This window comes from Micromys minutus (genome assembly GCF_963924665.1).
Source record: "Micromys minutus genome assembly, chromosome: 2".
Lineage (NCBI taxonomy): Eukaryota > Metazoa > Chordata > Mammalia > Rodentia > Muridae > Micromys > Micromys minutus.
The window spans coordinates 76,827,737-76,842,813 of record NC_137971.1 but is presented as its reverse complement, the minus strand read 5'-3'; the positions used below and the strand labels follow the sequence as shown (position 1 = coordinate 76,842,813).

The window sequence follows — 15,077 nt, the reverse complement described above, 5'->3', positions numbered from 1 at the left end:
TAGTTTGTCGGGTGGCTCTAAAGGGCCTCTCCTCTGTAATGGAGATTCTCAGTAGTGGCTGTGTATCAGTCACCAAGCATCACCGAGAGCATCTCCACCCAGAGATTCTGAGTCACTCAGTCTAGGTGGGGTCTGCATTCTTAACTCCACGGGTGACTCTGTCAGTGGCTTTGTCAAGGAATGCTATTTGACATTATAGAAACAACAAAATCAATGAGCAGGAGGGAATAGGCTCCTCTCCATGGTCATTGAGCCGTCTCTATGTGGGGTTGGGATGACAGTGCACTTGCTAAAGTGCCTTCTGCAAATGTGTGAGGACTAAGTGTGTGCCCTGGCACCCTCACAAAAAGCCACAGTGGGGTAAAGGCTTATTGCCAACAGACCTAGTGGAATCAGAGGCCTCCAGGTTCAGTGAGAAAGTCTTATCTCAAAAAATAAACGTGTAGACTGAATGAGGAAAGATATTTGCTGTCAACCTTTGACTTCTACAACACCCATACAAAGATGTGCACAAACCCATAGTAACAAGTACATACACCATAATACACATCATACACAATAACAACTGTGCACATATCTACAAAACAAGTACATACACCATATAAACACACCCCATTACACATATGCAGCTGTGCACACACACACAATAACAAGCCATATCCTATACATACATACCACACATACAAATGTGAGCATAGCCACAAAACAAGTACATAAACTACACAAACACAAAAAATATACACATACAATTACAAGTACATATATCACACATATTCCCAAACACACTCTCTAAGAGATATCTTAGAAAAATATTCATAGTAAGATGTTAAAATAAAACAAAGTACTGTGAAAATCACAATCATGGTGTAATTGTGTCATATAACACAATGTGTGAACAGAGACCAAGAGGAAGTTTCAAATTAGAGCTAAAGTTAAAAGGTATCTAAATTAAATTTTTCAAAAAAAAATTTATGTGTTGTTATGACCCATAATTGTATGATTAAAATCCTTATAATTAGAAATGGCCCTTGAGTGTCATCAATCCAGGGGACACACAGGCTATCAGATACTGAGCAAGTTTATTTTGAAATCTATGCTGCAGTAATTTTGGGAGGTTATCGTCACTAAGGGGGAGGACGCGATTTAGTAGTCTAAGAAGAACTGACTAAGTTTTTGTTGTCACTTCTTTGATGGGTCCATGAAGCAGTCATGGCTGGCCTGTCTTTGCCGCACAGTGCCAGGATGGCAGACACCATGAGTGCCAAGAACCTGCCAGCAAAAAATGGCTGTACTCATGAACTGAGTGTCGGGAGCTATCTCCATCTCTTCCAGTCTCCAAATCTCTACACGAGTCCTTCTTGCTCGGTGGGGTATGCGTGTTAGGTCCAGAGTTCTACGTGCTCCCATTTTTAGAGGTGGTACAAGAATGGAGAAGTGTAGCAGTCCTCATGTGGAGAAAGACCACAGCCCTGAAAACTTCAGGGAGACACTCTGTCCAAGAAAAGCCTCAGGGAAACTGTAGAGCAAGACTGGGTTTCTTCTCCTCCCTGGGTGGTTTCTTTCACCTGACTCACTTTCAGGACTTGCAGGATCTGGGCTCAGACGGCACCACTTTGGACCTCGCCCTTCCCACTGAAACCCAAGGTGGTGGTTTATTGCCCAGGGTGTGGTGAGAGAAGTCCCTGTGAGAGCCTCATAAACCCCATGGCATCGCTCACCCTGCTCCTGACCTAGCAGGTTTGCTGTTTTCCCTGACATCCCCGAGCAGAATCCTGGCTGGGAAGTTCCCTTCCAGATGTTAGGTAGGCTAACACACTGAGTAGAAGGTGAAGAACAGTCGTTTCAGAGGACAACTGATGGGGGCCTCAGACACCTGCACAGACTCATGTACTCTTTAATTATTTACATATTTACTCATTTATCTGTATGAGTGTTTTCCTGTATGTATATATGTCTACCACATATATGCCTAGTGCCTGGGGAAGCCAGCAAAGGGTGTTGGACCCCTCTGGAATTAAAGTTATAGATGCTTGCAAGCCATTTTGTGGGTCTTGTACCAGAGCAACTCATAGACACTGAGAAATCTCTCCAATCCACATGGGGTTTGTTTTGTTTTGTTTTGTTTATTTCCTCAGTAACCTCACTCTGTTGATGCAGAAGCCGAGGCTAGGAAGGAGCAGAGCTGGCAGTGCCCTCTGGCTGCCTGGTTATAGAACAGAATCCTGAAGGAACTGTAAAGGCGCACACATCCAGGGGCCAGGACACTGGGGGTGGGGGGAGAGCAGGAACTGAAATGGATGGGGCTTGGGAAGCCAGAATTCGAAAGGTTGGCAGCTTCTTACTCTGGTGGATGGGCACAACCCAAGAAAGCAGAACCAATGTCGCTAGAGTCTTATTTTTCCCCCTAAGGAAAAGCAAAAGCTTTCAGAATTTTTACTTGAAATGACTTGCATTCTAAAGGTTAACTATTTCCGACTTAGAATAAAGCATCCCTGAGTGTGGTTGTGACACACGAACACTTACAATCCTAGTCAGGAGGTTGAGGCCGGAGGATCATGAGCTCAAGGTCAGTCTGGGATACACAGCAAGACCCTGCCTCAAATGAGTCCATACAATCCATGCATCCCAGGGCACATGTGGTTCCCAGCTGCCGGTCTGCAACTTCTGGATTCATGGTCAAATGCCACGGTCTGTGGGTCAAAGAGCTCTAGGTCTGAATCATGCCCCTTGGTGGTCATGCAACTTTGGAGAAATCTTGTGTCATGATTTCCTTATATGTCAAGTGGGAATGAATGGTTTTGCATGCTATGTATCGTAGTGTATTGCAGGGCTGTTAGCATTCAAGAGAATGAGTGCTAGGGAATGTGCTCTCCATGAGGAAAAGGATTGTATTTATCTCATTCATTCCTATTTTCCCTGACTAAAAATGAACCAGCACATAGTAGGTGTTTAATAACAATTTCTTAAATGTGAGGAGTGCAAAGTGTAATTCATTTTACCATGGAAGGACACATAGCCCACTCAAGTCTGGTTCCTGGCCACCTGGAAGTGGCTATATTTTATGGTTTCTATTATGTCTTCTTTCTGAGCCACTAAGACCGCAAGTGAACCAACTTTCACAATCCAGTACGTGGTGTTCATTGTGAATTCTGAGAACAGGGAGGGATCAGACCCTCTGAAAAACATCAAGCAGAGGTCAGGTCTCAGGATTCACTGGAGAGATGCCAATTGGAAGCCCTGTACTTTTCAAGAAAATGACTCATGACCTATTTAGGACAGATGCCAGACACAGGCTGCCTCTTGCTCAAACTCATGCTTGAAAATGGCTGAAGGAATTCCCTAAGGAATTCCCTAACTCCTTAAGGCACATGGACACATGCCTTAGTCTGGGTGTCCTGAGCCTTGGCATATAGTCCTGTCAATGATCTGCACAACTCTCTGAGGCCTTTTCACCCTGACCCCAGTGCTAGCAACTCTCAAATACTGACACCTGTCATTCATTAAGTGCCCGTGATTCTCAAAGGGAATTGAGTACTGAGAGTGCTCTGAGACCTATGTCATTGTCATGTCAATGCTAACGAGGCTGTTTTCTGCTATCTGAATGTGTGGTGATCCCTTCTCAGGACATAACCAGAAGCACCTACAAATGCTGCCCTCTAGGTTCAATATTCTGCCATCCAAAAGATGTTTGTTCCATACCTACACACACACGCTAGGCACAGCTGGACAAAAATGTGACAGAGGTGAAGAAGGTGACATGGGGATACCGACAGGCAAAGGGAACAGCCAGTGCAAAGGCCCTGGGGAAGGAATAAGCAGAAAGTCATTGCAGCCAGGGCACAGTGAATGAGGGGAAAGTTAACAGCTGAGATCATGCTGAGTCCCAGTTTTGACTCAGAGCTGGATAGAGACCAGACGGCCCAAGAACCTTCTTCACTAACTCCTAACTGGTGAATCTGGAAAACTCACTCGCCCTTTCTGAGTCTCCGTTGTCTCATGTGCAAGGTGGGCACAATCACATACATGTAGCAGTGTTAGCTCCCTCTGCACCTCTGTGCTGCTCATACCTTGATCCCCTGAGCGATGGCAGCAGCAGCGTTAGCCTCCTTCTCATCTGCCTGCACCAGAAGTTTCTTGGCATCAGCTTCTTTTGTCTCCTGTTCGATTTTCACCATCATCTTCGCCGTTTCCTCGGAGGTCTGGATGAGCTGAGGTTGAAGGGCGGTCAGCTCAACTTGCATGACAGCCACCTAGCAAGAAAGAGGGGACAGGAGAGACACAGGATCAGCAGTGCCAATGCTAAAAGTGAAAAGTCTATCAAATCAGACATGGTTCTGTAATGCAGGGCACATGCTGATAGGAAGGATGTCACTGGACATAGATTTGTTGGCCGGTATTTATGTCCCCAATCTTTCAACACTTAGTTACTGAGTCCACACTGAGTGTTGCAGTTTCAAGAGTGGTACAAAGCACAGGCACACAATGGCAAGCAAAAATGTTAAAGAGTTGACTTCTTCCCTCATTCGGTTTCTGTGCTACTGTTTGGTACAGGGAGAGAGAGATCAAGTCATAAAACCATTAAAAACACAAAAGCTCACGTACACACACACACACACACACACACACACACACACACGGGGGGGGGGGGGGGAGATCAAGTCATAAAACCATTAAAAGTACACACACACACATATTTGGAGGCTAGAGGTTGATGTTAGGTGTCCTTTTTGGTAGATATGTTGAGAGGAGGTTTCATAAAAGTGGAGCTGTCTGACTAATCTGGTGAGCCAGCATGGTGCAGAGAGCCTCTGACTCTGCCCCAACCTGCAGGGATTATAAGTGGGCTGCTTTGTTCACCTGGTATTTATTTGAGCTCTGGGATTCTGAACTTTTGTCCTTACATTTTTGTGGCAAGTGTTTTACCCATCGTCCATTTTAATAGCCCCTGGGTTCTTAAGCTACTTTTAATTTGATGCAACACATACACACATACCCACACACCACATGCACACACACACACACACACACACACACACAGAGAGAGAGAGAAAGAGAGAGAGAGAGAGAGAGAGAGAGAGAGAGAGAGAGAAAGAGAGAGAGATTGATTCCCGATTTCAGATTCTTAATCTCTTTATTCTCCAGCCCCAGTCTCCAAGAGTCTCGAGGTTACAGGTGGATCCCATCAGGCTAAGCAAGAAGGAACTCACAAGGCTACTTTTTCTGTGCTGCAGACAGAATGTTTGTCTCCCAATGTATATGTTGACACTTAGTTCAGTGATAATGGTATTTGGCAATAGGACCTTTGGAAGTCATTAGGGTTAGATGAGGTCGTGAGAGTTGGAACCTCAAGATGGGATAAATATCCTTAGTAAAGGGAAGAAACAAGGGATCTCTCCTTTCTAAGATGTAAAAACCCATCAAGGTTATTGTCTGGGCTGGAAAGATGGCTCAGCAGGTAAAGGTGCTGGCTATTCAACTTGACAACTTGAGTTAGACTCCCCAGAATCTGTGTGAGGGCAGAAGGAGGGGGCTGGCAGGATGCCTAATATTGGATAAAATTCCTTGCCATCAATTCTGACAGCCTAAACCTGGAATCAGCATGGTACAAGGAGCGACGTGACTCCTGCAAGCTGTCCTCTGGGTTCCACACACAGGCTGCAACACACACACCCTCTTTCTGCTCTCACATACATGTAACAATAAAAAAAAAATTTAAGGGTAAGAAGTAAACCTAACTCCAGTAATTTGCCATCTGACCTCCACATGCATGCTGTGTCATGTGAGTGCCAACACACACATGTGCACATACACACACACAACACATTAAAAATTAAAACATAACTGTAGCAATGGCACACCAGTTAAGAGTACTGACTGCTCTTCCAGAGGTCCTGAGTTCAATTCCCAGCAACCACATGGTGGTTCACAACCATCTGTAATGGGATCTGATGTTCTCTTCTGGCATGTGGGTATACATGCAGATAGAGCATTTGTATATGTAAAATAAATGAATAAATCTTATTTAAAAAGTAACTCATAATGTTTCTTTCTCATTGGGAGGAGAGCCCCCACAAGCCAGTGGATCTACTATCACCTTGAGCTTGCCTTCCTGAGCCCTAGAACTGTACGAAGCACAGATTTGTGTTTCTAGGCTTCCAGGTCAACCATCCTACACAGCCAATGCCCTTGGAAACCATTCATCCTTTGGGTCTGTCTGAGTACCTTCAGTGATGGGGAGCTCAACACTTTCTAGGGGATTGTAATTTCTTAGAAAACCAAGATCATTAGCGTCCCCCGCCTCAATGAATTAGAAGTTTACACCATGTACTTCTATTCCCAGGAGCCTATGTTGGAAACCAGACCGTGGTGGGCTAGTCTGATCAGGAATCCACCTTGGGGTCAAGCTTCTTTGAGTTGTCGTTCAGGTGTGATTAATCATCAGGCTGGATGACAGGGGCATGTCATCTGGCCTCTCTGTGTTGTGGTTTTTTCATAACAGGAGATGGTAGCAATGTTTTCTGGCACATAGCACCAGGCATGCAACATACAAGGCTCAAAGCATGCTATCCTCTGGTATCGATCCCTTTTCTGTCCCTCCAACAACATAGTTTTCTCTTGTCTGGAGGAACTGGGGCTCTCAACATTAGACCCAGCAAACCTAGGACCAGAGCAGTGGAGCCACAGTGTCGTAATGACAAGTCGGACAAGACAAAATGGTCTTCTGCCCAAGGCCTCGCAAAGACTCTGCAGTTGACATTCTAACTGTAAGGGAGTCAGGACAAATGCTACTTCACTGTGTTTGTTTGGTTTGTTTTCTTGATACAAGGTAGCTAGCCCTGGATGGTCTGGAACTCACTTTGTAGACCAAGCTGGCCATGGACTCACCTCTGCTTCAGATTCACGTCTGCCTCCTGAGTGCTAGGAATAAAGGTATGTGAGCCCCATGCTCAGCTTATGCAATATTTTGAGAGACCCAGTTAATGCCAAAACTAAAACCCTCACCAGTGAACAAGAGAGTACAGTCTTAAATAAAGACAGGATCACCTGAAGCTGAGACGAAAATGAATTAAGCGAGGTCAGATCCTGTCTTCATCTGATGCCCTCTTACGTTCTGTGTCTCGACAGTGTAGCCTGGCCCCTTGTCTCTGTTCTGTGGAAGTGCTTACTTGTGAAGATGCAAATTCCAGTTTCTGCAAGCCGGCCAGGTAGCGGTTCCTCATCGTGTCCACCTCTTGCCTCTTGCTGTTCAGGAGTGTTTTGAAGGTTAGGATCAATTCAAGGTAGGAGGTGGGGGTCACATAGTTGTGTCTGAGAAGTGTGTTGTAGTAATCAACCGACAGCTTCTTCACGCTCTCCTGAAAGTACTTGCACATGGAGACAACCCTGCCAAAGAAATCAGAGCAGTTGGTTGGGACTCAGCTTCCTATAGAGGAGGTCAAGCAGTGCTAGACCAGGACACCAGACACCAGAGGTGCATACAGGGACTGGCCCAGTAGAACCTATTGGGTGAACAGAGCCAAAGAGAGAGGGGTGACCTCTGCCTCTTTTATGAATTGCCAGCGCTTCTGCAAGACTTATCAATTTGTGGCAGTTTGGAGATGCTTCCGGAACGCAGAGGACTTTTTTAAATTGCATTTTATTTATTTCCCATGTGTACATTTGCAGGCCTGTGCTTATCACAGCATGCATGTGGGGGTCAGAGGACAACTTGCAGGAGTGGCTTTGTTCCTTCCACCATGTAGGTCCTGGGGATTGAACTCAGGTTGTCAGGGGCCTTTACCCTCCGAGCAACAGAGGGGGCTGGGGTTTCAGCTTGGAACACTGGGGTGCTGAAATGAAGAGAAAGCTTACTCTGCCCGGATGTTGTCGTCAAGCTCCACGTCCTCCAGGAATTTGTTGGCCACCAGCTCTAAGGCATCAGTTGGCCAGGACTGGAACCAGTCAATTGTGCAGCAGTTGATAAGTGAAGGAAACATTCTCAGGCGGGTTCTGAAGGCGTCCCCAATGGGGCTCATGGCTAATAAAAAACAGGCTCTGTTAGCTTCTGTCCACAAAAGCTTGGAAAAGGTAAAGGCTGCCAAGGGGCAGGCAAGACCTTTGGTTGGGGAGTGGGGATGCAGTTGTAAATAATCATGATGTGAGCCTTGGACACAGGAATCGTGGGGCATTTTTATGATGGGATCCCAGTGCACTGTGACAGTCTGTTTTACTAATCTCCTTTATGCACTATCGTGCCTTTGGGTCCCTTCGTGGGGACAGAGCCCTTGGCTCCATTCCTTCTATTGATGCTTTAACACAAGGCAGCCATATTTAGAAGCACACAGAAGTTGCCCGTGGCTTGTCTCTGACCCCATCTCTGTTCAGTCACAGACTCTTGCCTCTGCACCTCAAATTCCAGTCATTGTTTATTGAGTTTGGAAGAAGCATGATGCATATGGGTGGGAGTGTGGAGGTCAGTGCAGCTGGAGGCTCATGAGAAAAGTCTGGTTTGACATGAGGGCAGAGCATGTAGGGGTGGTTTGGTAATAAGACACGGGCAAGAAAGCTTTGTCCTTTGATTCCCATCCTAATGGAAATGTTTTAATTTGCATGTGTACACACACACACACACACACACACACACACACACACACACACACACACACACCATTGTCAATCTTGTCTGCAATAAAGAACACCCACCCACTCACACTTTGGATTAATGGATATAAAAAGTCTAGAATTAACAATAGAGGTAGGAAAGGTGCAGGAGTGAGATAGAGGCAACAGTGGCTGAGCACGAAGGCAGCGTAGACAGACAAAGGTGAGTACGATCCCCTGGCTTTGTGCATCTCTTTCACGCACAACGAACACTGGTGTTCTGTGCCAGATAATATGCTAAGCTGTGATCTTTCTCGAAGAAGACAGAGAACTGAAGAGGTGAGAACAGGCTCAACACGGTCTGCTTGGACGAAGATTGAGGACAATTGTCAGAGAAGGTCCAGATTGTGACTGTTGGTTGGTGCCTTGCTTAGATCAGTTTTAGGGTCAGTAAAGGAAACTGGCTTTGAGATACCGAGAAGACCCTAAGGACTCCAGAGGACCAAGAACAGACAGAATTTAACTGCTTCTCACCAAGAACAATGTGAAGGTTCTTTCTCACTCTCTCAATAAAGAAGGTGTACATAGACAGGGGAGTGACTTCCATCTTCTTTCCCTCTGTCCTGGCCGCTGTCTGCATCTTTTCCACAAGGTCAGCCTTCTCATCAGCTGGGAATATATTGGGCACATCACCTGTGTTCAGAAGCATGTTGATGTCTTCCACAAAGGACTCGTCCTTGATCTGGTTATCCGAGAAGAGGAACACGGTGCTCTTGGTGGCCACTCCTGACTGCAACATTATCTTTTTCAGGTCCTCTCTCCAATCGCTGCTGGTGTAATTCTTTGTGATTTCAATCTGGTATAACTCATAGGCGTTCATGAACGTGGACAGTTTGGTGGCGCTCTGCCGCCCACTGCCCCCAATGCCCACCAGGAGCAAGTGACCTTTGTTCTGCTTCAGGACTCTGCAGATCCTGGAGATGTGCTCAATGGCAAACTTGAACATGACCAAAGACATGGGGGCCTTGCTGATGCTGTTGAACTCATCCAGATAGTACTCCATCACTGCCGTGAGTGCTCTCAGGTCAATGATTTCATCATAGATTTTTCGGTCACTTTCTGGCTTCAAAAAATCCCCGAAGAAGAGGCTGCGGATGTTATCATCAGTTATCTTGCCCGTGGGTGACAGGTGGATGAGCACCTGTGGGAAGAATAAATGTCCGTTGGGCCCTGTGCCTGTGGCCCAGGCTGGCTATTGGTCTAGGGACATAGGGAAAAGGTGACCTGACTGTTTTTTCTGAGCACATCTTCTAATCTGTGGCTCATCAACAGAAAACATTTAAGTAGAGTATGTGGATGGATGCGATGGTTTGATGAATGAACAGGGAAGCAGGTGTGAGTGGGGCTAGAGAGCTGGCAGGGTGGTTAAGAACATATGCAGCTCTATAGAGGACCCCAGTTCGGGTCCCAGCATCCACATCAGACAGTTCACCATGGCCTGTGACTTCAGTCATAGGGGAGCCAATGCCCTCCTCTCACCTCTGAGGGCACCAGACTCACATGCATATACCCAGACATGAATAAATATACATATAAACATATTTTTATTTGAATGTATGTGCCATACATGTGTGGTACTCTCAGAGGCCAGAGAGGGTGTTGGGTTCCTTGGAGCTGAAGGCTGTGAGTTACCTGGTGTGGGCACTTAGGAGCCAAATTTTGGAAGAGTAGCAAGTGCTTTTAACCAGTGAGCCAACAACTCCTCATCCCTGACTATGGTTTTTTGTTTGTTTATTTTAAGGCAGGGTCTTGCTGGTGAGCCATGGCTGGCCTGGAAGTAACTATGTAGATTAAGCTGTCTGGGAACTCATAGAGATGCTCCTGGGATTAAAGGAGTATGCCACCAAGTTCAGCATCATATGCACATAACAATAACATCAACAATAGCAACAAAAAGTAGTAAAAGCAGAACTCTGTGAGGCCAAGGCCAGCCTGGTGAAACTTTGTAACAAACAAACAAACAAACAAACAAAAACAAAGAAACAAGAGCAAAAGGAAGATCAAGCTGTTCATCTGCTACCTATGTGCAGGAGCCTAGGTCGAGCTCATGCTTGCTTTTTGATTAGTGATCCGGTCTCTGGGAGCTCCTAAGGGTCCAGGTTAGTTGACTCTGTTCATTTTTTGTAGAGTTCCTGTCCTCTTTAGGCCCCTCAACCTTTCCTCCAACTCTTCTGTAAGACTCCCTAAGCTCCACCTGTTTAGGTGTGAGTCTCTGCAACTCTTTCCATTGGCTGACTGTTGGGTGGAGCCTCTCAGAGGCCAGTTATGCTTGGTTCCTGTCTCTGAGCATAAGGGAGTATCATTAATAGTGCTGAGATTGGTTCTTGCCCATGGGATGGGTCTCAATTTGGGGCAGTCATTAGTTGGCCATTCCCTCAGACACTGATCTATCTTTGTCCTTACACATCTTACAGACATGATGCATTTTAGGTCAAAGGTTTTGTGGGTGGGTTGCTGTCACTGGGAGTCCTGCCTTGTTATAGGAAGTGGCCATTTCTGGATCCATATTCCCCACTGCTAGGAGTCTCAGCTTGAGTGTTCCCCAACTAACTGGAGCAGGGGCTGTCTCTGAGCCTGTTGCCTACCTGTTTGCCTGTGGATCCCCCATCTCTAAAAGGACAACATTGTCTGGACTCGGTGGGAGAAGATGTGCCTAGTCCTGCAGCAATTTAGTGTGTGGCGTGGGGGTAGGGGGAAGAGGATGAGAGGTGGAGAATGGGATCAGGGGTGTGAGAAGGTTGACACCCAGAGACTTCCTTTGCTGAAGGGATGGGGGGAGGACTCATGTGAAGGGATGAGAAGAAAGGCTGATATTTGGTTGTAAAATGAATAAATAAAGACATTTAATAATAATTTAAAAAGAAAACAAAGCAGACTAATTACAAAGAGTGCTCGCTTCTGCCACATGTATACCAGGACTGTAACTGTGCAGAGAAGATTGGCATGGCCCCTGCACAAGGATGGCATGCAGGTTTGTGGAGTGCTCCCTATGACTGTCATTAAAATCACTGGGTCCTGGTGAGGAAGTAACTTGTTTTACGAAAGAAAAGAAAAAATTTAGAAACAGAAGAAAAAAAAAGTGGGAGCCAGGTGTAGTGGTGCACACCAAAGACTCAGAGCTCAGAGAGCCACATGTTCCCACCTGGCAAGACTGTTTTAGAAAAGCAAACACACAAGAGAACAAGCTAACAACAACAACAAAAGGAGGAGGGGGAGCAAGAAGAGGAGGAAGAGCTGGTCGATCTTTTATCCCCTAAGTTGCTAAATATCGATGGCCATCTGTTAAGGTCCCACAGAAGACAGTGGACGCTGGCAGTACTTCCCCGTGGTTGGTCCTGTACTAAACAGTGGTGTGAGTGATGTCCCTGCTCTCTGCCCCGCCTAGAGTAGGCTGGGTAACTGTTTCCTCCTGACATGAGGACCTGTCAATTCCTCTGCCCTTGGCCTCCAGATGCAGCAAAAAAGACAATTTCCCCTAGAGAATCAAATAGCTGTTTGATAAAGCAAATTAAAATCCAACATATAGGTTTAATATCACTTTCAAAGTAGGAAAAATGTCACAACTACTTTTTTTTTTTTACAATTTTTTTTTTGTCTGAATTTTACCAGGGTCTTGGTCAAATTATAAAAATTTATATTTTCCTCCCCAAATCCAAGTGAATTGTCCTTAGGGTGTGTTTTAAGTTAAATTAGTTTTATTTTTGTTTTTAATGATGTTTATTTATGTGTATCCATGTGTGGGTATGTGCACGTATGTGCGAGTGCTTGTGTTGGGGGCATTAAATCCTCTGGAGCTTCTGTTGGAGGTAATTGTGAGCTCCTTAATGTGGGTTCAAGGCACCAAACCTGGGTCCTTTGCAAGAGCAGTATTTGCTTTTATTCACTGAGCTATTTTTCTAGTCCCTTAAATTAATTAGAGATAAATAACATCATATGTTAACTATTTTGAGTATACTGAAACTTAAGTGTTGCCACAGAAGTGGAACAAAATTGGACCAAGTAAAATACCAGCAAATCAACTGACTAAAGGATGTGCCATTTCCTATGGTCCAGGGAGAAGAGTGATGATGGGTCTTTACTGGGAGCAGAAGCCATAATCTGAATCTAATGTTTGCCCAGTTCTCAGACTAGATGATTCTAGAATAAGGCTTACCTTCTCCATGGTCTGCTTGAAGCAATTGGAGGTGGTTTCCTTCACCAGGCTGAAGAAAGTCTGTCTGTCATCATTGTCAATCAGACGGTCATAAAATACTCGGTAGACCTCATGGATCCAAAGCCGGATAAATTTTTCCAGATCCTAAAGGCCAGAGTTAGTCATTTGGATGCATTAAGGATGGTGCTTGTGGTGATGGTTCTCAAAAAGTCTCTAAATCTTGGGGTCGATGTGAGTTATAAATTAGACAATGGATAGAGAGGGCTGTCATGAACATCACAGGGAGTAGAGTTTGTGGTTAGTAAAAGCCTATTATACTAGGTATATATACTGTCAGTAAAGACCCAGGAATATTGCTAAAAGAACTTCAAGACAGGAGTAATAGTAACTGACCTGTAGGTGGGTGTGGGGGCACAGCAGTACTCCCTGGATCACCCGTGAGAAATCCCGAAGGTTAAAGACATAATGCGATTTGGAGGGAGTTGGCAAGAAGTTCTCCACTGCGGCCCTGTAAATTGTCTTGGTTGCTTGGACCAACATCTTCCCGTACCTCAGGAGGAAAAGCGAGGCAGACCAGTCACATGGTCAAGCAGAAATGTGGACCACCACCCCCAGGTCAATAAGCAGGAAGCCACGGGAGCTTCTTACCGTAAGAAGATGACATCAAACCCCTTCCCAAAATGCCAGTCAGCGATCGAAGTGAAGATTTTGGTTAAGATTTCATCTTCAAAGGCGTCGATGGAAACAATATTCAGATGGCGAGTGAATCGTCCTGGACACACAGACAACTTGGGTTTGCACACACCCTGGGGAAGAGAGTCACTATCCCTCCGCTCTCAAGCCCTACAGTTCCGCCATCCAGCATGGCAGCCTCCAGGCACAGTGCTCACACTTAATATTAGCTATGGCATCAAGAATATCCTCAGTTTCACTGACCACATAAGATGTGTCCAGGAGCCACAAGTGGCCTGCTCAGTGCACACACAGACAAATCCCTGCTCTCCAGAAGGGAGGCTAACTGTCTCCTCTGGCTCACAAGATTGGTTTTTTTTTTTTTTTTTTTTAATTTCACTTTAATTCACTCATTTAGAAATGTGTTTTACTTATTTTATGTGTATGCACAAGAGTGTGTACCAGAGCATGACATAATGGCCTGCAGACCAAGGGCACAGGATTCCTACAAACTAGAGCAACAGAGTGTTGTGAGTAATCACAACTAGAGCGACAGAGGGTTGTGGGTGCTGGGAATCAAAGCCAGATCCCCTGAAAGAGCAGCTGGTGTTCTTAGGTCCTTCCATGTGCATCTGTGGGAGGCTCTGTGCATGCACAAATGCTGGTGACTAAGGACCAGAAGATTCCTTGGAGCTGTAGTTATTACAGGCAGTTGTGAACTGCCCATTAACTGCTGGGCATTGAACCCAGGGCCTCTGTTAGAATGATATATGCTCTTAACTAAGTATCTCTCCATTTTCAGCCCCACAACATTATTTTTAAAAACTAAAGGAAATACTTGATTACTGGAGAATAGCCAAAAATTTAATTTTACACACACACACACACACACACACACACACACACACACACACACACACACGTATGGCGTCTTCTTCCCTGACTTCTCTCTGTTCCCAAGCCAATCACCATTTACTAACCCACCGTTCTCAGACCTGAGTCCCATTGCTTCTTCCTGCTTTCTCTTGCACATGTGGTTTTTAGGTCTTGTGGCTGTCTGCAAACTAGACTCACTATAACTATTGTTCAATAAGTTTTTAGAGTTTTGTTCTCTGGTTCGCATTTGTATACAGATTTGGGAAGAAGCAGAGCTTGCAGCGCCATTGTGTTGCCATTTCCAGGAATTCCTGCTCAGCTTTTCATATAAATTTGTGTCTATGTCTGTCTATGTATATGTCTGTGTCTGTCTATGTCTATGTCTCTCTATGTCTATGTCTGTGTCTATGTCTGTGTCTGTCTATGTCTGTCTATGTCTGTGTCTGTCTATGTCTATGTCTGTCTATGACTATGTCTGTGTCTGTCTATGTCTGTGTCTGTCTATGACTATGTCTATATCTATGTCTGTCTATGTCTGTCTATGTCTGTGTCTGTCTATGTCTATGTCTGTCTATGTCTGTGTCTATGTCTATGTATGTCTATGTCTGTCTATGTCTATGTCTGTCTATATCTATGTCTGTGTCTGTGTCTATGTCTGTCTATGTCTGTCTATGTCTGTGTCTGTCTATGTCTATGTCTGTCTATGTCTGTGTCTGTCTATGTCTATGTCTGTCTA

General features: G+C 45.2%; 1 protein-coding gene across 1 annotated transcript in view; it reads right to left on the bottom strand.

Moving 5' to 3' along the window:
- DNAH3 (dynein axonemal heavy chain 3) overlaps positions 1-15,077 on the bottom strand; it is a gene marked incomplete at both ends in the record, with an annotated part of 162,012 nt that overhangs the window by 34,877 nt on the left and 112,058 nt on the right. The window contains 7 exons of the mRNA XM_080911468.1: positions 4,068-4,250; positions 7,167-7,383; positions 7,852-8,017; positions 9,115-9,781; positions 12,794-12,937; positions 13,187-13,343; positions 13,442-13,565. Of these exons, the coding sequence (XP_080767594.1) occupies positions 4,068-4,250; positions 7,167-7,383; positions 7,852-8,017; positions 9,115-9,781; positions 12,794-12,937; positions 13,187-13,343; positions 13,442-13,565 (1,658 nt within the window). The remainder of the gene's footprint in view (positions 1-4,067; positions 4,251-7,166; positions 7,384-7,851; positions 8,018-9,114; positions 9,782-12,793; positions 12,938-13,186; positions 13,344-13,441; positions 13,566-15,077) is intronic.